Consider the following 27,786-nt stretch of genomic DNA (forward strand, 5'->3'; position numbering starts at 1 on the left):
CAAATACAGCTTTGCAAAAATGTTTCAATTAATATTCATTAAGTGCCTCGCCAAAAAGTAAGAAATATAGGAGTTAAAGGACAGCCGCGTCTATTACAGTTGAAGTTGTGTGCCATGTGTAAACGAAATGAAAAAGAAGGAAACATCTCGACAACAGACATTTCCGCAAAGTCACACAATAAGGCACAACATCAGAACGGAAACAAAACATGACCGTAACGTTGTATTTCTCACAAGTAAAACTAGACTTCAAACTATGACAGTACTCTTGACTAATACTTGTGAATACAGGTTGAGTCATCCATGTTAGATATAGAGAGCTGTCGCTCAAGTGAACGTCGATTCGAATAAACATCCAAATATGCATGTTATTTGTGTGATCGGATTTATATCTGCATTCATTGTATTTGAAGTAAGTGGAGTTAATTTCAAACAATCTGTACGGTCGCACGTGAACGATACCGCCGGTTCGAATCGTATTAAAAGATTGCCCAAAGTGTTAAAGAGATACGCAAACAGACATGACGTATCAATAGCTAACAAATTTGGCGTGTCAAGAAATGGAAACGAGCTAACAAACGGAAACGAACCAAGTCGAGTACCATGTGTGAACAGCACCACCAATCAATCTGTGTGTCTCTGCTCTTCAGATGGAACATTTACAGACTGTTCAAGACGAAACCTTACTTTCTTTCCCATTGTTCCACTGGAAACTAAGACACTGAATATGAGCGGAAACAGTTTAAAGAATTTAGATCAAGATAGTTTAACTAATATATCTACTTTATCTAAAAGTTTAAAAAGTTTAGATATTTCTAAAAACAATATTTCATACATAGAAAACGGTTCACTGTCAAATTTTACAGTTTTAAAGATTCTTAATGTAAGTGTCAATCATATCTCTAATATAGCTATTGAAAATCTTACTAGTGGAATTTCAACCCAGCTCGAACATTTGATACTGGAAGGGTTGCAATTGAAGGAACTTCCATATCTTTCAATGCCACATTTGAACAATACACGCCTTTCGACTTTCTCTGTTAAAAATAACAGCATCAGGAAAGTTTCCACTACCGACGTTTTTCAATCCTTGAAGAAGCTAAAATATTTGGACCTTTCGTTTAATTCCATTCGCCATATCCTTATAGAACACTCTGAAAGTCTGGAAAGTTTCAGTTTGTCATCGAACGAGTTAACTGGAATCCCTCATTGCTGTAAGAATGGAACTAAATTTCCTAATTTAACTTGGCTTTTTCTCGACGACAACTGTATACACGATTTACATACTGATCGCTTGGACTGTTTGGATAAACTGGAACTGTTAAATATTTCAGCTACGAAAATCCGGCGTGTTTCGACGAATAGTTTTGCTGGGTTTAAATCCTTACAAAGATTAACCTTAGAGAGAACGGACAGTTTACGCTATCTTGAGCCGTATGCATTCAATAGTTCTTCTCTTGAAAGAGTATATATTCGTTTCAACGATTTGGAGTTCACTTCGGAACAGGTTGACACAGCAACGATCTTGCAATTGTGCCGAGGACTTGTAAAGCTAGACCTTTCCGGTAACTGGATGCCAATGTTGAATAACACTCTATGGGATTATCTGTTACGAAATGTGTCCAACCTCATATATCTGGATATAAGTTACAGTGGAATTCTATTTTTACCCGAAGCTATCCCTAACAATTTACTCAAACTTCAATCTCTTCATGTTACCGATAACGCAATAGATTTCATTCCAAACGGTTATTTTAATCCATTGATAGAATTAAAAACACTCTACTTGAATGGTAATAGATTAACTACCATCACAGAACAGGATTTTCCACCAAGTTTTACATATCATCTAGATTTCATCAATGTTGCTTATAATCCATTTGTTTGTAATTGTGACTTGTTGTGGTTTATTGAATTTACTAACAAAAATAAGCATAAAATGGATTGTTATCCAACAGAGTATGAATGTTCAAAAATTAGACGGAAGTTAATAAGCCAGTTTAAGATTAACAAAAAATCTTGTTTATTGAGAAAGGAAACCTCTAAAATAATTAAATGCACCTGTATTGCGGCGTTGTCGTTAATATTAATCATGACGGTCGTGTACCGTTATCGCTGGCGATTACGTTACACGCTTTACTTTCTGAATTTTAACCGTCGCAAGTGTTCGACAAACAGAGGAACGGTGTATACCCACGACGTTTATATTAGTTCGGCTCATGCTAATTTCAATACGGTTTATTACAAAATTATTATGGAACTTGAAAGTAAAGGACTCAAAGTTTACTTTCCACATCGAGACGGCATGCCAGGGACGATGGTTTTAGGAGACTGTTTGGATAGAATAGATAACAGCAAACGTGTTATTTTATGTTTATCAAATGCCTATTCTCATGATAATCTGTGTGAATTTGAAGCCCATATGGCATTAGAAAGATCTCTTATTGAACATGGTGACAGTAATGCTCTCATTGTGATCGTTTTAGAAGAAATTTGTTCTCTGAATGTGACCAAGATCATACATAAATTAATTCGGACTGGTGATTATCTTATATGGGACGAAAATCACGCATCCGACAACCTTTTTTGGAGACAACTTGGTGAAAGAATGGAAATAATTTAAACTGTTTTTAAAGGAATGGCTCATATTTTGTTTTCCAGTCTATCTGTACATAGGGTGGGGCTTTTGTTGAAGCTTCCGCCATAGTAATTACAAGTAGGTCTTGGGTAATGTACACTATTTATATCGCTTTATAATTGTAAAAAAATAATTTTTGCATAAAAAGGACACTTTTCAGAGTTATAAAAGAGAATAGATAGTACATTCCTGTTATGAAAATCACATTGACATGAGAAGTTAGAATTACAGTCGAAAGATTTCAACATGTTTTGCAAAATTTGCATTTTTGTCATATATCGCTGAAAAATGAAAAAAAAAATGTCGATGAAGGTCAAAGTTACTTGACATAGAAGTTTTTTTTTTTAAATTTCCCTCGTGTGTAGGTAGTTAATTTTTGAATATAGGGTTTTTCAGATTTAGCAAACCCATTAAAAAAAATTGTTGTATTTGTTTGTTGTTTGTTGCTAAGAGAACATGTTTCTACGATTATCAGGTCACAGCGACCTTATATGCACGGATACACTTATATATGGTATTTTATACCAACTTCTCTCACTCCATTACACGGATTTTACATTTTTATAAGCTGAACAAGGGGTCTACTTGTTGATCTAATTATAGAACTAAGTCTACTTGTTAACCCACTTGTTGATCGAATTATACAACCTAATCTACTTGCTGACCCACTTGTTGGTCTAATTATAACTTAGTCTACTTGTTGACCAATTTGTTGATCTTATTATAACTACTTTTTGACCCACTTGTTGATCTAATTATAAAACTAATCTACTTGTTGACCTACTTGTTGATAATATTATAGAACTAACCTACTCGTCGATCCACTTGTTGATCTTATTACAGAACTAATCTACTTGTTGATCCACATGTAGATCTAATTATAGAACTTAGTCTACTTGTTGACCCACTTGTTGATCTTATTATGATTTAACTAAGCCGACTTACTTGTGATAACGTAGTTTGTGGATCCATTTGTGGATGATAGCGAAGTTTAACTTAGTTCATTTTATGATGACAACATATTTTAACCATTTCCACTTGTTAATGATAGCTAAACTGAGTTCACTTGTTTATGATAACATAGCTAAACTGAGTTCACTTGTTTATGATAACATAGCTAAACTGAGTTCACTTGTTGATGATAGCATAGTAAAACTGGGTTCAATTGTTGATGATAACATAGTAAAACTGAGTTCACCTGTTGAAAATAGTACACTTGTTTTTGAAAACATAGCTTAACTTAGTCCATTGTTGACGATAACGTAGTCCACTCACATAGGTTGGCATATGTCATTCAAAGCTTCTGTGTATATCAGAATTATTGGACTATGGACATAAAGAAATTGACAAATTATTCACTTCACATAGGTGCAACAAACCATTGATAAAACATCGAAAGTAAAGATTCAGTGATTCGCGCACTCAATGCAAAGGAAAAAACCCAAGATTAACGATAAGTCTCAAGGTAAATATTAACTAGGATAAAACGTATTCACACCTTCGTGACTCACGTATATTATACTAACGGAAATTCCACGAAATTTTAGCACATTAACTTAAAATTGCACATATTGATTATGCTCTAGGCAGTAACATTTTCTTGGAATTTCCGTTAAAAAAAATACATTATTGATCATAGCTTGAACGTTACGAAAATAGTAATGCAGTTTTATATGCAGTAATAATATATTACAATACGGTGGGAGTGGTTTTAAAATATTAATTCTAATTTTTTATAACTTGGTTCATCTTGACAGTAGTACAGATCTGATGTGACTGTGTGGGGTTCTTAGGGCTATACACGTAAATTTGAAAATCGCCAAAAGCTATCTTATGCCGCTGTCCAGAATTGAGTTGAGTTGAGTAGCTTCTGTTCAGACCTAAAGAGCCTTCTCCCTATTTACGCCCAAGATAACCAATCTCAAATAGAAACATATGTAAATAACACGATTACATCATTTTGCACCTTCGTGTATTTGAATTGAAATGAACAACGCCATGTAGTGTACAATGAGGGAAAGCTACAATAGCCTACTCATTTTCGATTTCGAACTAGAGAGAAACCTTAACGTACGCGCGGGCCTGGGTTTATTATCCCACTCAAACGACTGTACTTGCTTATGACGGACAAGTCCATGTAGTGTGCAATGAGAAAAATTCTTCAGGACAGCAACTACAGCCTACTCAGTTTCGATTCCAATCTTTCGAAGGACCTTTCACATGCACAGCCTACAGCATGGGGTTTTATTTTATAATGAATAAACACTTTTCTATGCACACAAAGTATTATACCTTAATACATAAACCATTTTAGAGTGCACCTTCCCTTTAACTAAGGTTGAATAAAGATTAAGGTCATGTAACATATTATAAAATTATTTGTTTCCTACCTGTCACTAAAACTATAAGAGCCGATTGAAAGATCTTTGCCTCTAACATATTGTTGGTTTGACGATCACTATTCTGACATGGTTTTCAAAAACGAAACTAAAAGTGAAATATTTCCTATTTTATTTTTGATTCACCCACACGAATTTCGATTCGTGACTTAGTCTCATTTTGACTTTCGTTATCACATTATTTGTCATAGCTTCTGTGATTGTTTTGAGAAAGAACGGATGTCTTTTGATTTTGAATGTATAGGTTCAGGTTTGCTAACATCAAGTACTCAATATTAAAGGGAGTGTAAAGAAGCTTTTTAACGTTTTACGTGCAGTCTATCGGGGACGCTGATATAATATGATACATATAGGGCCCTTTGCGATAGTAACGTCATAAAACGCTTATATATTAATCCGCCGGATTGAATGCTGCTATTCAATACTAGTAGTGTTCCCGATACACATATCGTCTGCTCTCAAAAATGAAGATCACGGTTTAATAACCTTAAAAGTCGAAATATTATCATCGAATTATTTAGCTCCATTTCCTCTGTCAATAATATAAATCTTCTTTTGGACAGGTGTTTTTCGTCAAGTTTGGTCAATCAAGACTACATCAACGGTCCAGATCCCCACGACACTTAACCAGTATTATTTTTGGCACTATTGCACCATGTTCTTCAAATATGAACAAAATAAGCATTTCATCGCTCGATTAGATAAGGACAATCGATATTGTTTATACATTAGGTCATAATTTAGCCACTTTTGGTAATTATTTGCACCAGTTTTGTTGCTAAGTTTTCGGGACATTGGGCAAATGGAAAAATCACAAATCCATTCTATCTCACATCATCGTCTGAAAGCCTTTGCTGGACTGGGCAATCTCCATCCACCAATATTGATGATGTCAGTTACAAATCACTTAGATATAGATAAATAATAATAATCAGAAAAGGAGAAAGACATCCACTAGCATATTTCTTGGGGTTCTTTTGCCTTAATCCATGGTGTCCCTGGCTTCTCGTCTGAGTTCAGAATTTCATGAGAAATGGATACATTATAGACGGTTAAAAAGTTATTCACAAACAACGGAACCGTTAAAGCAATTAGTACAATACCAAATGCAGCACAAGCCCCTCCAAGAATTCTACCCAAAATTCCACTAGGCACCACATCCCCATACCCTACTGTCGTCATGGTGATGACTGCCCACCAAGTTCCTTGAGATATGTTTTTCGCAGCTTCTTTATCCAAGCAGTAGAACAAAGTTCCAAACAATATGGCGACATTTACTAACAACACTATCATGAAGAGAAGCTCTCTGACAGAATTCTTTATAGTGAAGATTAAAACTCGGGCGCCTGGAATGTGTTTGGTTATCCGAAACAGTCTGAGTACTCTCAGTATTTGCAGAAATTGAATTATATCCAAAATGTTGCTTTCGTATATTTGCTGAGGATGCAACGCATTGATGAGTATCTCTACATAGTCGACAAATAACGTAACAATATCCACCAAGTTCAAAATAGAAAAAAAATATCTAATGTAACTGGGACAGAAGCAAAGTCTTGCAATTTGTTCAAGGGTAAAATACCCCGTACAAAAGTGCAATATATTGTCGAATATTGGTTTAACACGTCGCACACCATAGAGTCTATCAATTAGCTCCTCTGTGACGTTGTAATCGGCAAAATCTTTACGAGATATGTTCCCTGCCTTATAAAGTCGTAACGTTTTTACAACGTTTTTAAAATCACCATTGTCGTTTTCGAAATATTCTTCCCAATGAACGTCTTCCAGTGGTATGTCGAATTCTTCGTGAGTTATTAAAATGGATACTATTGTACAAATCAGTACTATTAGTACAGAGACGACAAATATGATCTGAAAAAAAAACAGAAACACTTTAAAAGGAATGCGCTGGATAGTAACCTCTAACAATTACTATTTACCACCAAATATTGTCATATTTCGAAAGCAAAAGAAGGGATTCCTATTTTTGCCCCTGGGTTCGTTTGTTTGATATACCAGATAAGTTCTTCGTGGTAGTCAGTAAGAATGTTCAACCGACCAACCGGAAGTAAAACATGGCGCGAAAATGTGCAATACTTATATCATTGATAATACAATTCCATACAACGGAACGAAACAACTAAATTTGTAAAAGCATTTGATCACGTTTATTGTTATTTAGGAAATTATTCTATAAAAATGACACATTTTGCCAAATTATTATATGACCAAATTTCCGGTGACAAATTGTCATGCAACAATCTTTAATTTCTATAATTGAAATAATCTAGATCAATATAGCTTTTAATTCACTGTTCAAATAGATAGATACTATATCTATCATATACAGCTAATTTAAAGATAACGTCCCAATTGGGAATTCTCAGATATCTGATATGATTCGTATGGCCTTTAGGCTTAAAGGGACAAGTTCGACATGACTTGTCATTTCTTGCGACTTTGCCGCATATAGAAAAATACGTATATAGATACAGAAAGAAAAATTTGATTTACATTTCTACTGCTTCTGAAGACTATTAACAGATATTCGAGATCAAAATCAAGCCCCGAAAATGGCGAATCTGTCACTTTCATAGTTTTAATATAGACTCGGATAATTAAACTGTTTTTTTTTCTCTCTCTCACTGTCAAGATTGCGTAGTTTTCTCTGTATCGTGGCGATGTGTACTATCTCTAATTGGCATAGTTCAGCATGCGAATGAACTTGCCGTGTCTTTGAATATAACCAACATGTGATCTATGGGATGGTTACTTTAAAAAACCCATATACTTAAAGGGATTGTGAAGAAGTCTTTGTATGAGTGGCGTGTACACTTAGAGCTTCCATTTGCAATAATTCAAAAATTTGTTACAAACAGAATCCTTCGGCTTTGATCATAATACTAATATGACCAACTTTACGTCGATAAAAACGCATGCCACCGCTCGAAAGAAAAAAACAACAACCTATATCAATGATATGGATCAAACTGCAATTTTCAGTAATTTATTTTTAATAAATCGGCAAGTACTCAATTGATAATCAATTGAATTTCTTGCAATTGTACTTTCCTTGGTTATTATTGCCAAACTGGTTCACTATCATTAGTCCGATTGTCTATATAATAACAACAAGATTAATAGACTACTTCAAATTGATAAGAAAATAAAATAAGATGACATCCTTTCCTACACTATTATATTACTCTATGATATATTGATCTTATATTTGATGATAATTGAAGACTTAAGTAGGGAAATATGTGATCTATTGTATAACTATTAGCACGCCATTACATACTTCCGGTTAGTTGTGTTATTCTTTTTGATACCAACATTGAACTGACGTAATTTCCCCCAAGAAAAATTGAATGTAGTAGGGGATGGTTTTTCAACCCTTTTCTTTTTATTTCACCTCTCAGTATCCTTGATCAATTGCATTACTCTCCTTTTCTAAAAAACCTTAGTATTTCGTGATTTTTTCTAAAGCTTTCCCTACAAAAGCGCTTATTACCCCCTCCCCTCAAATTGTTTTTTTTCTTCAAAATTAACCCTTTGGGATAATTAATCCCAGGTGGATGATTCTCCCCTAATTTATATACCTTAGAAGCGATGTTGTAGTTAAAATTATCAAGACAATTCCATATTTTAGATCTGACTTCACTGGATACACAACTAGCATAACAATTGTTTTCTGCATACTGTCTTCTTATCCGCCGTTCCTCCTTCTCATACTTGTCCATATTTTTATGATCCGATCGGAATGATGCCAGTTTCCTTTGACAGCAAACTGAAATGTCCGATTCTTTAAATCCCCAATAGGAAAGCTCTTCAACGAAGGAAGCGTAGCATCGAGATTTTGGAGCATGGAGACTTCCGGTTTGGTAATATTCAAGAACCGACTCGAACGCAGGAAGTGGTCGTTCAATAAATATAGGCTGCGTCTGGTTTACGTTCGTTCTACATTTTACCGCCAATGTTGAATGAGGGAAAGGTTCTAATAACTCACGACTGATTTGGTAACATCTTCCACTAACGTTAATTTCAACTTTTTCGCCCATTTTAATGTCATATAATGTAGCAGCCTGAAATAAATGAACGACAAACTAAGGACGTCTTGCTTCAGTTGAATTCTAATAGAAAAATGCCGCTTCATTTAACATAACCTGTCAAATATTCATGTTCGCATTTTACAGCCGATATCAAGGCAGCCACCGCTTATACTAATCAATAAGGTAAATCATGGAAATATGCATTTATACTAATCCAAGTTGGGAGATATTTCAGGTGGGTGGTCTTATATTAAAGTTAAATTCAAAGCGCATACCACCCTGTAGCTTAACAGTTTTTACGACGATTAAGATCAAGTAAAAGAATTGACATCAGTTACGCAACAGAGCAGCATGGAGTCGTTCAGTTACCAATACAACCTTCCACCGACCACGGCCAACCACGAAAGTGGGTTAAAAGAGTTCCCTTGGGTGTCTGGCATAAAAGGGTAAGCTGAAATGTTGAAAACAGGAACAAAATTAAAACCCAAACCATCTTAATAGTTACATAACGTAACCAAATCAAAATGACAATACTTACATAAATGTTGCATGTTATGTTTCCTGTATGTGTGACACTTATCAAAGAAGATCTTCAAAGATAATATCGCATCTGTACACTTAAAGCTGGATCTCGTAATAAGATAGACCAATGTCACTGTTCAGGCAAAATTCCCCTCGAAACATAATGTATAACGTTATCTATATACGTTGGATAAATCTTTAGTCAGGAGGAGACTCGGGCGTGGCAATTCTTAAAAAATCTATACTACACAGAAATATAATTAAAAAGAAAAATCACCCTCTAATAAAATATCCATCAAATACTCATTAAGATATGATATTTTAAATTAAAAATATTGATATTGATATTTCCTCGGCAATCGATTGATGTATTTGTACCGCTTTCATGATTTTACACACTAGGTATTACTAGCTTCTGAATCGCTAAGTAATATCGTGCTGGATAGAATTACATACGCAAACTGGCAGCGGTTTTTAATAACTAAAATACACATTTTCTAATTACTTCAACACAAAACCTTACTGTTTTTACAAACCACCTCTTTTAGTACAATTTTGAAAAACATAATACAAAACAATTTGTTAGCGTACCTTTTCTTTTGAAAAAAAAATCTAAATGACAACTTTTATGTTATTCATCAAAAGGACATTTTAATCTTTCTGACCTAGGTCATTGTAAGACCAACGAGTTTTCTGCATTTTGTCAATGTTACCAAGACTGAGCAACACTAATACTGTCATAACATAGCAAGGTCATTGAAAAATGTCTTCTTACTGCGACTAAGTTTTAAGAGCCAAACTAAATATTTACATATGAAGGGTTGAAACATTAATTTCATTTTCAAAGCGGTTCCTGAAGTTTGAAGATACGTAAGGTAATTCACCAAATTCATCAAGAGAAATAATATTGCATTCGTGCAAACTGAAGAATTATTTGTAGTCTGAGGATTTATACAATTTTTGAATTACGATGTTATTCCCCTTGTATCACTCAATCTTCCACATAAGAGCTGCAGACGTATACACATCACTATGCTACTTTGGTATGAAGGTAAAGAGAGGAAATTCTGTTGGTGTAATTTCTGTAACAAAGTGAGTGTGCCTCTTTTTCCTGTCTTATATAATCGACTGCATGTTCAATAAGCAAATATGGTAGGCCTACTACAACAATTTTTTCCATTTAGGGATGTGATAGGCTCTCGGCATCCTTGGTTGACTAATCGTTCCCCCTATGTGCCATCTCATGGAAACCCTCGTCCATAGGAGAACCACGGGGTTCGGTGAAAGCTTTGCAGTCCCGTTCCGTGTTTTTTAAAGCAAAAACGCCACTTTCAGCTTCAGGGCGTTATTAACTTTCCCATCAGCAGTTATTATTTATGACGTCATAATATTGGTAATGACTGCAAGAGAATATGAGAAGGTGACGTTGAAAGCCAATTTATGCGGTACATCCTAGTTGGAGAAATGAACGTCTGATTTCTATTACAGAAAATATGTAAAATACGAGTATACCTCTAAGAAAAGCATCGACCAACTCATGAAGTTTTGGAAAAATGCAATTATCTCTTGCACGTCATCAAATAAAACATCATAAAATTGTCTCAGAAGCTTCTCAATTGGCATTGGTATACCCAAATCTGGGTAACAAGGTCACAGACAATCGATGTTCGTTTTTCTCGCACGCGTGCTCCTTCCTCTCAGATTCTAACAAAATGTTATTTTTCTATCCACTTCTTTGTTTACTCTAATAATTCCCTTTTATATCCCACAGTGTTTTCAATGGAGTTATATTCTTGTTAATGTGGGTAGAATATAATATCTAATATTGAACATGTTCGTCTTAGTTTACAATGAATCTACCAGCTACATGAATGTATCAAAGAAAATGTTTTGTGAAGAAGCATCGCTCAAGACGAATTATGAGTAAAGTAATTCGTGAACAAGTATTTGAGTTGGTATAAAGTGAAATTGACGGCTTTTGAATTATTTCGCCACCTATTTTACAAAATCGAAATACTTAGCCTATATATAATTATGCTCATTTCGTATTGACTTTTCCTCGAATAACTGCACTCGTCTTAGATTTGAAAGATCTCCTTGATACAGGTCGGAGGGGCAGACATGGAAAAAACTTCTCGTCTTTCGTAATGCCGCTGTCCCAGCAAAATTTCCCTCATTTCACACTTCATGTGTCCAATAAGGTGAAGTGAGACACAAAACTCCAGATAATTTCAATTCAATTGAAATCCGGAGAAGAGTGTGTTAGACTTCATTTAGAAAATTGGAAAGACAGCTATCTGGTACGTCCGGTCGGCTCTACACGACTATAGTGAAATGTCCGTAGGGTTATAAAAAAGGTTAATAGTTTTTTCATTTATATTTCAGGCGTTGTTTTTCCATGAATTTCGTTTTAACCCTACGGACATTTCACAAGAGGTATGACTGGATGGTTTCCGTCAATTTGTCTTATTGGATCTTACAGTATAGATGTGGTATAAATTCGTCCGTTATTGAAGGGATTAGTTGATTATCACTTAATGGGATTGTAAAGAGGTTTGTTAAAAATTGTATAAGGGACACTGATAGCATCAATTTGCACATATGGAAGGAAAAAACAGTCATAATTAAAGTCAATGTGCATTAAGTCAAAGTCAACTGAAAAATGACCAAAGTTTTCAATGAAAATTCCTTTTTCGCAACAGACATTTTGCATATATGACAAGAAACGTCTTCTGTTTGACATTAACTTGCCATTTTACAATTGTACGTTACATCTTCTCTTTTATCATTTCTCTTTTTTACGACCATCACGTGGCAGTCACGTGATGTAAAATATTAATAATTGTTAAATAATCGATCGAGCTGAACGATTTCCATGATATGTGTGACCATAATAAAATAGAATACAACATATTATTTTCATATGAAAAAACAAGTTTCTTACTGATATAATGCTATACAATATTATATTTTATTAAACTGAATAGCAAATCTAGATATTTTGTTATTTGGTTTTTCCTATAAGCCTACAAGCATAAGGCAAAAGTGGGCCGACATTGCAATTCAAAATATCCTGCATATGGCGAAAAGATTCTCTAAACTTCTTGATTGATTTTTGTGCCATTTTAAAAAGGGAAACATTCAGAAAGCTACATTGGGAGTTACCTGCCCTTGTTCGGGATTGATTATTTGTCAGGTTCACAGTCGGTTAAAGCGTTGGTTCTGAACATGACGTTACGTTGAGCAAATGGCGGCTGTGGGTTCAATTCTCGATCGGCGTGCGATAGGCCGATGACCTTGAATAAGTCATCCAGGCAAAATTGCCCTCATTGCACCCTGCATGGCTCTGCCCGTCTTCATTTGCCGAAAAGTAGGACGTAAAACTCCATTTCATTTAATTTCATTTATTTTTCATTTTTAATATTATAAATCACGTGACTGTCACGTAATAGTCGTGACCATTCCAATTTTAAATCAAACGTCTGTTGTTCCTGCAATCCCACTAAAACAAAGTAATTGACGTCAATAATCGGAAAATATCATATACGGCTCTGGCAATTAGTGACGTCATCAAACACTTAGTTTGGGTGAAATTGCAGGAACAGACATCCGACGGAGAATTGGAATGGTGCAAACTTATGCTATTGGAGTCCCCGATAATCATAAAAATTGAGAAAAAAAAAATCTTTACAAACCCTGTAACGGTTTGCCACCCCGATCACCAATGTTATTAGTCAGTTTTGGCCGGAAAACAAGCGTTCAAACGCTGTCATAGTGTTTACATTACGGGGTTGCATTAGTATTCTGTCAAATACTTTGAGTTTTTAACTTGGCAGGTTACCTATAGACTTGCTTTATTCATATGTTTTTCTTTTTTAAAAAAAATACCATATTGAAGGAAAAAAAACCTTTGACCTCTCATTTTACATCTTTTACTGCGTCAGAAATGAATAACATTGATACGAAAGTATATAATATAACGAGTAACTCGTTGTCAAATTCACGCTTCTTTTATGACAGTTCGCTTGCTTTGCGCACTCACTAAAAGAGTCCAGTTTAAGAAAATTAACCCAAAAATTAGCTGTGCTGAATAGGATTGGTTGCCTGAAACCTGTCGGAGACTTGAGATGAGCTTTATAGAGTTTATTTCTGCTCCAAGATCTTCTTTCAATATCAAGCTTTTCTGACAGTTGTATAACACGTGAAAACGTCTATTTCGTCTTATTTTAACTAATGTATCAACATAATTTTCTCATATATTTTTTGCAGAACAAAATCACATGGAATGATTAAGAATATTCAACACGGGTGTGGAATCTCACAATTTCGATCAAAATGAAAGTCTTGGTGTTTTCCGTAGTTGACCCACTATGCCATCCATGATCTGAAAAAATTGTTATACGTCCAACGACCAATAAAATATCTCCTTTCTACGTAAGAGGAATTCTGGGATATTAATTGCTAAACTTTAACCCGTAGTGCCATAGTTTCACTGCATTGGACGAAATTCGACTGAACACTATTTAAAGAAGAACTTTGTCAGATTAAGAATGAAAGTGGACTCATATAAACGAAACAGCACGATTTATATTTTAAGCATATTGAGAATATCCCAATCGTCATTATTGTGTAAGACAACAAAAAATTGTATTTTTGCACAGGAGCCAATCGTTCGGAAAAATCACTTAAAATTATTGTAAATTTTTAAGCTTGTGGATCAGGAGTTGCAGGAACTGTAAACGTTAATTCCGTTGGTAAATCAACACTCTCTTTGCTACCTCTTGTCTCAGTGTTCATCATTCCCAAAGAGCTGGTTCGTCTTAGATGTTTGATTTCTGGGCCACCCCCTGTTGTATATTCATAGGTAATACCACCAAGTATAGCACCCAATACCGGACCGATCCAATACACCTGAAATGATGAAATGAAAGTAATGGGAATTAAACTATGAGCTAAATAGCCTTTAATTGACGTTAATAGTCGAATAATTGGTTAATGAACAAAGTCCGCATGCTATCTATTCTTGCGGTTTACATATACGCATGTTTTAGTTGACATATGAGCGAATTGGAAGTAGGATATTACATTCTCAAAGTGATACGAATTCTTGAAATTAAGCAGACTATATAACTCGAATTTGGATCATTACTACCAAAAATACAGTACAGCCGGTGTTGACCCGGTGTCGGCTTCACCCCTTAAATACTCGACAGACTCGCCATTCGTTTGACCAACTTTAGTCTCAGAAATGGGAATCTTTTAGCTAAGCTAATCAGTAATAGTCTTCACAGCTCACCGTCGACATTTTAGTCTTCAAATCAATGTATGTCTAGAATTATCCACGATTGAATGATAAAATGACAACTCGTCATTTTTTGAGACACTGTCATCTATAGAAAAGGCATATATAGAAAAGGCATATATAGAAAAAGAAAGTGAAATGCCTAGTTTGAGGTATTTTTGGAAGAAATATGCGATTTTTGTATATTTCTAGTACTTCTGAAGCCTGTTTACATAATATTCAAGACCCAAATCAAACCCCAAAAATAGCAAATCTGTCCCTTTAACCCGAGATGCCATGTTTTTAAAACACCAAGGTTACCCTCACATAATTTGACTCGTAATGGTACAAGGACAAAATGGAGAATTACGATTTAACCATGGGAGACCATCTTATTGGATATAGAAATATTTTATTGTGTGTCCGACTCCAATCGTTTGGATGGTTTATGAACACTTTACGAGAGTCTGGAACAGAAATGAGTTTCTTTTCTTCAATCTTATAATATTCTCTTCTCAAATAGTTTTATAAACATTTGAAAATTGTGTCTAGCTCTTTATCTCGCATGAAATGACATTTTCATACCCTTATCTAAAATATTAATGGAAAAAGGAAAAAGCAAGTCAAAGAAGAACATAGATTAAGACAAGAGTCGTCTTCAAAGTTTTCAAACCCAGTACTCCGGTACAAGTTTTTACGACTTCAAATTTCCAAGTTTCAAGTCAAAAGCAATTAACGTCCCTATGGAATTATTTTCAATCGTAGCTAAAGTATTTCCCTATCACAGTAATATCGCAAATTCCTTTTCCAAATTGTATTTTCTCTAAAAATCGATTCGATTACGAGAAGATAAAATGTAGGAGAGGAAAATCCACACGCACATGAGACATTTGAAGAAATATAGTCAATTAATGAGATTGTTAGTTTTCAGAAGAGGTCTTTTCGTGCCAACTTTTCTTCACTTTTTCTTAGTAGAATCAAATTTTCGTTTTTAAAAATTCGCCAATGGTTTGAAATAAACTGTACGCTTCACAGAGAATCATGTAACGTGAAATGGAAATGCACTGTAACGATTGGTAGCAGCTTGATGTTCAACGACGGAAAGCACATGATTGATGTCGCAAATAGCCTTCACATCAAAAGGACATGGCGAAAATATGGTCAAGATCTGGAAGTACAGGAACCACAAACGTCGAACAAAATGGGAAATTAAATTTGCGTAAATAGAAACTATTTGTGTGACATACAAACGCTCCTTTTTAACACACCCACCCATGTTTAGAGCAATATACAAGTCATTACCCAAGATCAAATATTTCTTTTGTCGAAAAATTATAACCTGATGGAACATGAAGGCCTCGAAAGGAAAATAGCCAGACGGTTATAAAAATTAATTTCGCTGTATGATAAGTAAAAATTGAATTACAGAGACAAGGTAATTGAATTATAAAATAATTACCAATGGTAATCGTTGAGACAATCCTTTTTTCAACTAATTATGTCCTATAGCTTGACATCTATGTTTCTAGAGTCAAGAGTTAATTATATACAGGAGCTAATTCTGGTTCTGTCTGATCTTTTGTGATATTTGGCTTTTAATCTTGAAGACATATTTTGAATTTTCTTTTCAACAGGTTCACCATTTCCAGATTATGAGACTTTAGTACAATTGGTCAAAAGGATGGCAAGCCTGTCCCTTTTAAAGATCGGTAGGTTTTTCACATCAACGTAGAACTTCGTAAGTCTAGCCTACCCCTCGACTGTATTATGGTACCGTATGTGGCACGGGACCGACAATCGCTTGATGGACATGGATAATAACTCAGCTTTGTATAGATATGGATAATAATTCAGCTTTGTATGGACATGGATAATAACTCAGCTTTGTATAGATATGGATAATAATTCAGCTTTGTATGGACATGGATAATAATTCAGCTTTGTATAGACATGGATAATAATTCAGCTTTGTATAGAAATGGATAATAATTCAGCTTTGTATGGACATGGATAATAATTCAGCTTTGTAAAGTAACCAATAATTATGAAAAATTGTGCTTTTGTCATGGTGAAAATTCTCAAAAATCAGCGATCTTAATATAGTTTGGAACATCTCCAACATAAAAGAGCCGATGACATTTCAGCCAGCCCTCGTGCATTAACGTTTCATTTTCATGTCTATGTTTCTTTTTAAATGTGGATTATCCCTAAGTTGAGTTTCAATTCTGAAAAGTAATACGCGTAGCTGCAATTAACTTTTATCATTTGATTTTTAGTCTACTACAATCCCTTTAAGGAGATTAATTCTCTTCATGTTATTTATAACACTCACCCAATGATCCGACCATTCATTACACACAATAGCTGGACCGAGAGATCTTGCAGGATTCATACTGGCACCAGTGAACTGCCACTAGAAAAAGAAAGATGTATATTTGATTAAATAATTGGATAACTTGACAAATGTCGTAGTTATAGTTCAATAAATATATCAAATTAATGTATTAATCACAATGACATATCACAGCTGCTATAGTGTTAGTTATTTCAAACGATAAAAGAATTTAACTTTTGTATCATTTTGCCTACAATGTTTACGAGAGTATAATGGAAAACGAGAGTACATGTCATGTACTCTCGTTTTCAATTTTCAAGATTATTTTGAGAAACCGGAAGTTCCAACGCCTAGGTCGAAAAATTCAAAATTGCATTTGATACATATTGATACTGTCTGTACTTGTGGTCATGTACTTGATCAGTTAAGACTAACTTGTCCATTACATACAAATCTGCTAGTGTATATGTATTTTCTTTTTGTGGTCACGTACTTGATTATCATTATTAGTATCATTATTATGATTTATGCACAAAAATAAGATGTTATAAGATCGTATCGAGATGAATTGTGAATTGGAAGATGCAGGTGGTCTCTACAAAGTCAAGTCGAAATGACACGTAATAATACGTTTCATCTGTTTCATATATCAGCGTATATCAACCGTATATTTTTCAACCCCTGTTACTCCATCGGTGAATCCCTTCTAAATTTGCTTGTACGTGCATTAAAAACCATAATTGGGGGATCGTTATGAACGTTTTAATACACGGGGATCTAAGATGTTAATCTAAAAGATTTAGGGAAAGGGAGGGCTGATTCTTCTAAATGTAGGCTACAGGCCTAGGATGGAACAAATACTTCATTTAGAAAAAGGAATAAACGTTCTGGAATTGCTAGTGGGTATAATTCTTCTGTTCTGATCTGAAATTAGATAAATTAATAGGTTTTTTGGCTGTGACCCCCTCCCTCCTCCACATCTACACCCAACGCTACAAAAAAAAAAATGCAAAAGTTGTTCTAATATCACCTCCAAAATCGAAGTAGATGTATTCCCCGGCTTCTGACATTAGAAACTTTACCAGGGAGAGGCAATCCTGACCCTCCACCATGACTTGCTCTCTCAACAAAGGGACGCTCGGATGCCCCTACCCCTTCTATTCAGCGTGTTAGTTTCACAACCCATTAGAAATTTTCAAGCTTTACAGAAGAAACAATCATTTAAAACTAAGGTTCAGTCAGATTTTGACTTGTGAATAAGATAAAGACTTCGATTTTGGTTAAATTTGGACTTTTGACTGTGATTCCATTTTGATGGAAATTGGTTTATCTTTTAGATTGTTACACGTATACAAAGACAAAATTCGTAAAAACTGATGATTATGATTTTGTGGACGACCTTAAAGAATGTAAGACAGAGTGTGCTAAAGGGTACCCGTGTGCTGCTGCAGCATTAAGCTATACCGGTTCCGGTTGTTTTTTTGTATAAGAATCCAACCATTTTCGTCTAATATTTCTTTAATGAGATCCAATGCGCGGAGAAATGTAACGAAATCACATGACCCCGTCGCTGGAAAGGGCAGCCACGTGATTGGTTAAAACAGACATCAAGCGAAGGTTAACAGAATGAAAAATCAAGAAGGGCAGTGTTAGACCTTACTGTAGTGGTTATGTACAAAGCTAAACGTTCGAAACGAAACTAATAAAATACGAACAGAAGTTATGTCTAGTTTTAATTAGACTGCAGGTATTCAAGTGATATGAAATTTGAAACAACATTGTACATCATTACGGCATGTACAATACGGTCACGTGGTCATCTTACATAAAGAAGGATTACTTGTTATATGCAGGAAATGCAGGTAGTGTAAAGTATAAAACCAAAATATAATAGGCCTAACTGTTAATCGCGCACCACATGGTATAATTTCACATTTATTGGCCAATCGTGTAAAAATCGGCCATTCTCGCTGACAGATAAATCGGCCTCCTTTCAAATATTAGGTCATGTGACAATAAATTTTATAAGACCCATGGCAGCATCTGAACCAATTAGACTTTTTCCATATCCTGCGGGCAAAACACTTATGCAATCATGCCCAGCGTATATGGTCTGCAATTTCTCTAATTGGAAACGAAATGTTAAATTTTTCCTTTGTCAGCTTAATTTCCGTCTCCATTGTTGACATCTTACTAGTCTCTGACATCTAGACTTCTCCTGTCTCCACGGGAGATAACTAACACCTAAAGAACTATATTTTGTAACGTGGATTATTCCTCTATTCACATTATTTTAAACAAAAATATTAAATAAACATTATACAGTATACCTGTGTGCACTGGGAGAAATTTGAATACATTTCTTGTTTATTTGAAGCTGGTGTTTTTTTTTCCCATATTGTTAATAACGTTCATCACTTAGTTGCACTCAGTCATGACAATAGTGCAGGTTGGTCAAGAAACGTTAAAGGGGCAATCCGCTTTTCATTGTGGGTCAAAATTTGTTTTTGCTAAAATTTGTGAAAACTATACACCAAAATCCAGAGAAATGTGACCCTTAACATTTTCTAAAAGTCACAACTAATAATATCGAGCCATTATGAAGCCCAACACCAAAACTAGGTCGAACTGCTTCATTAACAATTAGTACTCTTGATGTAGCATAGCAGAGTTTGATATAGCAAAGCACACTTCATTGTAATATAGTTCAGTTTGATATACCCATAGTGTAGTTTGATATAGCATAGCGCTATAAATTATCGTTTTTAATTAACAAGTTCAGTTCGATCAAGAAGGTACATTGATATAAATAGCATACTTTAGAAATATTTTCAGGTATAATTTACGACGTTTTTGATAATTGAATGTTTTACAAAAAAGCGGAATACCCCTTTAAATATAGTTTAAATATGTTATGGAATTGAACATTAGGGTAAATAATACAATCTTTCTCAGGTCTACACTTATCTATAATGGACGGGATCTTTCAGAAATTGTAACGGAAAGAAAAGATATCTTGTTTCTTCTACATAAGCATGATACATAGCAATAACTTAAAATTATGGCGGAACTGGCTCACTGCTATTCTAAATCGATAATTTCAAACTGATTTCAAGAAGATATTAAATTCAAGAGCTTCAAATGGTGTGATTTATTCAGATAACGAAACATTATGACTGTACATGTATTAGGTGCAATTACAACTATTGATAAAAGTGAAATGAAGTTATGTTGCATTTACACAGACTAACTGCAAGGACACTTATGTTGAATACGAATCTTACGTAGAATCCAAGACGAGAAAATAGCTTTGAGCAAAGATAGCATCTGCTTATTCCTTCAATTATTGAATATATAAAATTGGATTATAGATGCCGTGTCAGAGAGTGATACAAAACAGATTTAGGTGGAAATTTACTTAATCGGTATTTCAGCCAATGATATTAAATTACAATTTAAAACATTGTTGTTTTAGGCTTTTCTCGTTATCATGTTTTTTTTGTTACATGACAAAATGTGTTGGAACGACCTTTCAGACAGATTATACTCTACATTTCCGGATCACTTAATACCACTCTGCGGCTGGTTTTATGAACTCGGCTATCGGAGAATAAATCCAAAGCTATTATTATTAACATTATTTCGGCAATCCTATTAACACGCTTCCAAACCCATCTATTCAGATTTATAAGATGTGTGGCGAATGTAACATTCGCCTAATAATTAAAGAGGATTTTATTCCAGCTGCATACGAGGTTATTGTCAGACAATGGACGGCGTAGATACGATTGGATCTAACCAGTCACTATGGTCGTTGAGCATCTGTAAATAGATTGTTGCATCCCTTTGCTTCAATTGTTAGCACAATCATATCAAATTTCCATTTGGGAACTTCACATCTCTTGTTTACATAGATAACCGAGTTACTAGATTACCATACTCAAGCTTAGAGTGAACGTTGTTTCGTTGATAATCATATTAGTACAATGTTACCCCATGGAATACGAATTATGTCCTAATCAGTCTTCTATAGTGAGAAAGGTCATGATTATCTTCCAAAAGATAATGGCACTCGCCGATTACCATAATAAAACGATACAATATCAAAATATTTTCCATTATTATATCAAACTCTGCTATAGCATATCAAACTGATGCTATGCTATGTCAGAATAAAACAATTCTATACCAAACTGCCATGTTATATCAAATTTACTATGCTATATCAAACTGAGCTTTATTACAATGACGTCTGCTATGCTATATTAAACTGCGCTATGATATATAAAACTGCACTATACTATATCAAACTTCACTATGCTATATCAAACTGCTCAATGGTATATCAAACTGCACTATATTACAATGAAGTGTGCTATGCCATATCATACTATGCTATGCTATATCAAACTGCACTATTCTACATCAAACTTCGCTATGGTATATCAAACTGCTCTATATTACGATGAAGTGTGCTATGTTATATCAAACTCTGCTACGCTATATTAAACTGCGCTATGATATATGAAACTGCACTATGCTATATCAAACTTCACTATGCTCTATCAAACTGCTCAAAGGTATATCAAACTGCACTATTCTACCTCAAACTTCACTATGGTATATCAAACTGCGCTATGGAATATCAAACTGCTCTATGGTATATCAAACTGCACTATATTACGATGAAGTGTGCTATGCTTTATCAAACTGCACTATTCTACATCAAACTTCACTATGGTAAATCAAACTGCGCTATGGAATATCAAACTGCACTATATTACAATGAAGTGTGCTATGCTATATCAAACTCTTCTATGCTTTATCAAACTGCGCTGTGGAATATCAAACTGCGCTATATAACAATGATGTGTGCTATGCTATATCAAACTCTTCTATGCTTTATCAAACTGCGCTATGCTATATCAAACTCTGCTATGTTTTATCAAACTTCACTATGGTTTATCAACTGCGCTATGGAATATCAAACTGCGCTAGAGTATATGCCTATCAAACTGCACTATATCAAACTCTGCTATGCTCTATTAAACTGCACTATTCTATATCAAAATTCACTATTGTATATCAAACTGCGCTATGGAATATCAAACTGCGCTATAGTATATCAAACTGCACTATATTACAATGATGTGTGCTATGCTATATCAAACTCTTCTATGCTTTATCAAACTGCGCTATGCTATATCAAACTCTGCTATGCTTTATCAAACTTCACTATGGTTTATCAACTGCGCTATGGAATATCAAACTGCGCTAGAGTATAGGCCTATCAAACTGCACTATATCAAACTCTGCTATGCTCTATTAAACTGCACTATTCTATATCAAACTTCACTATTGTATATCAAACTGCGCTATGGAATATCAAACTGCGCTATAGTATATCAAACTGCATTACAATGAAGTGTGCTGTGCTATGCTGTATCAAACTCTGCTATGCTTTATCAAACTGCGCTATGCTATATCAAACTGTGCTATGCTATATAAAACTGCGCTATATGTCAAACTGCACTATGCTATATTAAACTCTGCTACGCTATATCAAACTGCGCTATGCTATATCAAACTCTGCTATGCTTTACCAAACTCTGCTATGCTATATCAAACTGCGCTATGCTATATCAAACTGCGCTATGCTATATCAAAACTGCGCTCTGCTATATCAAACTGCAGGAGCTAATATCAGGAGCTAAGTGAAGCTTACTTTGTTTCCTTGTTATCAATTTCCCGAGTATTGCTTTTTCATTGATATGTAATTTAGCTTTCAAACAAAATGGGTAATAAATAATATAAAATGTTCATTTGTCTAATGGAAAAATCGTGTTTCCCAGATACAGGTTTTACAGTTGAACATTGTAATACAGCTATTGTCTATTTGCGAGTAATTGATGGTTTGTGATTGTGTAAAAAGCTTTCAAAGCATGTTTTGATGATAAAGGACATTTGTATATAGAGCAATTACAATAGTTCCATAGTTCTTAAGGGATTCGATTTCATTACGTAAGAGAAGTTAGTAAATATTTCTGTAAACGCTTGGGAGACTTTGTCATTTAAATGTCACACAATATATGTTGGCATTCAATTGTAATTTGTAGTACTAGATGATAAATACGTAAAATTGAATTAAAAAGTGACGTCCTTGAAAGGAAAGGAAAAGCTTTCTTCACCAATAATAATGATAATAAAAATAATAATGTTAATAATAATGATAATAATAATAATAATAATAATAATAATAATATAAATATAATAGTTATGAATATAATGACAATTATTATAATAATAATAACAACAACAAAAATTTAGAAATTAAGCTAAAAAAACCTTTCTTGCTTTGCGCCCAAATTATTTTCAAAGCTTGTTCCGTTTTCAACATCAGTTGAAAGTACAGCCGCAAGCATTGTGGTATACGTTTGATAAATTGTAATTAAAAAAAATATTTCTGACATTCTTTGGAGATATAATATACTTGAAAGTTGAAAGTTACAAATGAAATGAATTTGAGAGTTCGTGATGGTAGTAATAATGCTTCCCAAGAGAACAAGCTATGAACAACCTTTACGTGACTCCTACCATGTAAGATAAATCAAAAGTTAAATTTAGACAAGATCGTGCGCTAAATCAAAGCTAATGATCTGTATCAAGGTTGACGTGAATAGCATTTCCAAGACTTTTTACTTGATTCTCAGAGAGAATAAAGAATGACATTAAACTCGAGTAGGCAAATTAATGTGACTTTAACAATGAATTGACAACGAAAAAATAATGGTGCACGTCATACTGCTATTGTGTACTTTTTATGGCTAATGTCAAACGTCTCTTCCAAAGTTCCGATAGCGTTTTGAAACATTAAGGTCTAATTGGTCCCCATTTCCATCGAAAGATTTATAAGGGTAGCGATAAGCGAAGACATCGGGGCCCAGTTTATTTTTTAACATACCACGTTGAATTATGATCTTGTTGGCTACAATTTCCAGATATCCCTTGAAGATGTCAGTTTGGTAGTTCAAAATTCTTAGACAATTTCCAACCTACTCTGGTATTTATCATTCTTCGACACGCCATCTATAATCCAATTTTTATGTTTTCAATAACTGAAGAAATAAGCAGATGTCAGAAGCTATCATAACTCTGGCAACCTCTTTCATGTCTCAGGTTCTGCAGACATTTCCGTTAGTCTGTATATGGCAAACAACTCATTAATTGAAAGCTACAATTATGACTACAAAGACGATTCAACATTATTTACCACACTGTGGAGTTGCGTCAACTCGTCACCTGAGAATTACCAAGGATCAATTGTATTTGTGGGAAAACACGATTGAAAAATTCGAAATTGAATTGCTTCCATTCTATTGGTATGATTAAGAATTTTGACAAAATAACAAAGTGGCATGAATGAAGTGGTAAATTAAGGTAAAATACCTGACATTGAGTGCTCCAAACGCACTTAACACTCAACAGTACAATTAATGATCTTGGTTCATTTCACCATTAAGCACCACGAGTCCCAGACTAAGCAAAGGATTGTCACAGAGTGTTATAGTCCAAAGAAAAGCATGGTACAAAACATAACATACGTTTAAAACAAATCGGCTGTCACACGAAGTCGTGAAGTCCTTTGTAAGGTAAAAATGTCAAATGTATCCAAGTATTTGAAACCTCAAAGAATTTATAAGTGCGGTGAGTCTAGTACAGATTGGTGGTGGAATGAGTGACCGCCTGATTGCAACTAGTAGAAGGTTAACAAGAAAATGAAACAAACAAATTATATATACGTACCCCTAATGTGTGTCCCATTATGATTGAAAGACCAACAGGAGCAGCCTGAAATCCTCCAAATATTCCCGGATTATCATGTCCTGAATAATAGGCAAATGTCATGATAAATGTCGTTATGAATTCTATTCCAAACGCTTGACCACGACCAATATCATTATGAACAAACGTCACACCTAAGTGGCCATGCTTTCGAGCTGGAGTCACACCGTAAAGTATCCCCGCCCCAGCCAGTCCACCAACACATTGGGCAAGTATATGGATGAAAGAAGTGATCACGTGCACTCTGCGGGTACATAACATAGCAATGGTCACTGCTGGATTCATTTGAGCAGGCCCACAAATTGGAAGAAAACATTGCATTAATGTGAGACAGGTAATCCCAAACGCAAACGCCACTTTTAACTCGTTGACGGATTGTTTATTGTGTATATCAGTCGGAATGGTAGACGCACATCCAATTAACACATAAAACATCGTCAGTAAGAATTCGCATTTCACAGCTTTCCAGTACGAAAAACGGCGTATTGCCTGAAAAATCGACTCCATTGCGATTTGGAACACTGACACCAACTGAGCCAAATATCGAAGTTGATCTTCCAACACAAATCTTATTTACCGCGAGACAACCAAGAGCGTGATTTATTCCTAAAGCTTTACAGAAACAATATTAGATTTGGTACCTTATTAGCCTTTAATGGGCACATGGTGTTAAGGTAACGTAGCGTTAATTTACACAGCCGTAGCTAAGATAAGTTTGTATTAGACACTAAGACGAAGGGAAATCGAATTGGTTTGGAAAAGACACTACGTTGAAGTGGCCAATAGGTTGGCGTAATAAGAGACATAACAAACGATCACAGCAGCTGAATATACTACCATCTTATTAAACGATCTAAACTTATTAAGAACTGAAATTGTTTTGTTTGATATACTCAAGACTACTCGTCAGCAATCAATAAAATGGAAGACCTACACAACAAGTACACGGATATCTTTTGGTATGAAAAAACAACTTTGCCTTATTGATTTTGAAAGAACCTGACCGTGTACAGGTCTGTTTATTTATTAATTCAACTTGATTAGACTTGATATGGATTCCGTTTTTACTCAAGTTTAAAGAACAATTAATCAATTTACGTTGCATAATTTAGAGGTATTGATAACAAACTGCAATAATGAGATTCACTGTACAAACATTAATGAAACCAACTTTAATTTAAATTCCCATTTAATTAAGCTGTGTGTTTGTTACTGATAAACTTAACTAAAAAAGTTCCCATTTCTGAGACTAAGGTATAATTGGTCCAACCTGTCCCTGATTTGAATTCAGTTGACCTAACCCGACCGCACTGACAAGTAAAAAATGGCAATCGCCTCAAGTTGGCATAGAAATGCTAGAAACTGGATCTTGTCGACGTAAGCCTTCGAAATCTGCGATCATCCAGTTGCTCTCAGTTAGCCATTGTCACGATGTGACCGTTTACTCCCAAACCCGATAGTCAATTGTTCTATCCAGCACAGATCGGAATTTCTACTATATATAGTTTCCTGTCAAAGTAAATCGGATGAAACGTAATAATGGTCGTTCGGGTGAAATGAAATCGTAAACACTTAGTCTAAAAATGCCTGAATTGTACATAACATGTCATTGTCATCATTAATAAGGAGCAGAAAAAAAGGGAACAATTCACTTTCATCTGTAACGAATACGACCTGTAATATACTCAGAACTCCCAGGTTTATCGTCAAATCTAAACGGCTAGACACTTCATTTCGTGCTATTATCACCGACATTCCTGACAAGGAGAGGTTGAATTGGTAAACTTCAGCCAGCTAATTAAAATACAGGTTCGGTATTTCCTTGTCTAATTAAATTTGACCAACCTTTCGTTCCGTTTATTTCAGGGAATCAATCCCTAACTTGAGTAGTCGAGAAAAAATAAAAGGTAATAAAAATGCGGATGAAATTTGGTTGACTTATAAAGACTGGGTATATAGTTCTTTTCGTTATTTCAATTGTCAATGGCTAAATTAATATAGGGACTGGTATAACAAGTTATTTACATCTTCTATTTACAGACATTACGTTGACTTGATGTCTAGAATGCAGAAGATAATCTGGAAAAAAAAATACCGGGGGAGGGGGGACCCACTTCAGTCCACAGGCCCCTACTCATCTAGTTGAGTCACTGACAATTGTATGGATTTGTATAATAGCATCTTAATACAGTACCGATCGATAGATCTAATCCTCAGAAACAAAGAGTATATGTACTGTATTCTAATCTGAAAGAGAGTCCCTTGTGAATTTACGCGACCTAAGATGACGACCCGGAGATGAGGACAGTCTAAATTGAGAATAGCAGTTTCTCGAACAAATAAGCGAGGAAAAACATTTCAGAACTAAATCACGAGGGAAGATAAAAAAAAGTATGCGATAAAGTCAAAATACTCGTCTATTAATGTCGATAGCTTCAATCGAAGAAATTGCTGGTTTTCTAGATTGATTTTAAATTAGGCTAGAAAATTGGCATTAATCAAATAATTTGCGTAGCCATTAAGTTAGTAAACCGTCTTTCGCAATAACATTTCCAGTCTTTGAAATAATAACAGTGGAATTGAAGTTTTATAGCATGTTGCGTGTATAAAAGCTTCCTTTCCAATCGTTAGGAAAATAAGAGTGCAATATAAAAGAGTTCAATTTAGTTTTACGTGCTGCTGGCGATCTGTTCCTCTCATCACACGCCCAGTGGCATATT

General features: G+C 34.7%; 4 protein-coding genes across 4 annotated transcripts; 1 reads left to right on the forward strand and 3 right to left on the reverse strand.

Annotated features, from left to right (window-relative positions):
• Positions 1–267: 267 nt before the first annotated feature.
• Positions 268–2,785, forward strand: LOTGIDRAFT_232844 (hypothetical protein). The gene has a single exon (XM_009058067.1). The coding sequence runs from the start codon at positions 362–364 to the stop codon at positions 2,621–2,623; it is 2,262 nt and encodes a 753-aa protein (XP_009056315.1). The 5' UTR covers positions 268–361; the 3' UTR covers positions 2,624–2,785.
• A 3,206-nt stretch (positions 2,786–5,991) lies between these two features.
• Positions 5,992–6,624, reverse strand: LOTGIDRAFT_119857 (hypothetical protein; the record flags this gene model as incomplete). The annotated part of the gene is made up of 1 exon (XM_009058068.1): positions 5,992–6,624. A coding segment is annotated over one exon (633 nt), but the record flags the coding sequence as incomplete, so codon positions are not given.
• Positions 6,625–8,816: 2,192 nt separating this feature from the next.
• Positions 8,817–9,098, reverse strand: LOTGIDRAFT_59471 (hypothetical protein; the record flags this gene model as incomplete). The annotated part of the gene is made up of 1 exon (XM_009057910.1): positions 8,817–9,098. A coding segment is annotated over one exon (282 nt), but the record flags the coding sequence as incomplete, so codon positions are not given.
• Positions 9,099–14,312: 5,214 nt separating this feature from the next.
• LOTGIDRAFT_162143 (hypothetical protein) lies at positions 14,313–25,573 on the reverse strand (the record flags this gene model as incomplete). Its single annotated transcript, XM_009058069.1, has 3 exons — positions 14,313–14,519; positions 17,222–17,302; positions 25,028–25,573. 3 exons carry the CDS (start codon positions 25,571–25,573, stop codon positions 14,313–14,315), a joined length of 834 nt encoding a protein of 277 aa, XP_009056317.1.
• Between the last annotated feature and the right edge of the window lie 2,213 nt (positions 25,574–27,786).

Source organism: Lottia gigantea, assembly GCF_000327385.1.
Source record: "Lottia gigantea unplaced genomic scaffold LOTGIsca_32, whole genome shotgun sequence".
NCBI classification, from domain to species: Eukaryota; Metazoa; Mollusca; class Gastropoda; family Lottiidae; genus Lottia; species Lottia gigantea.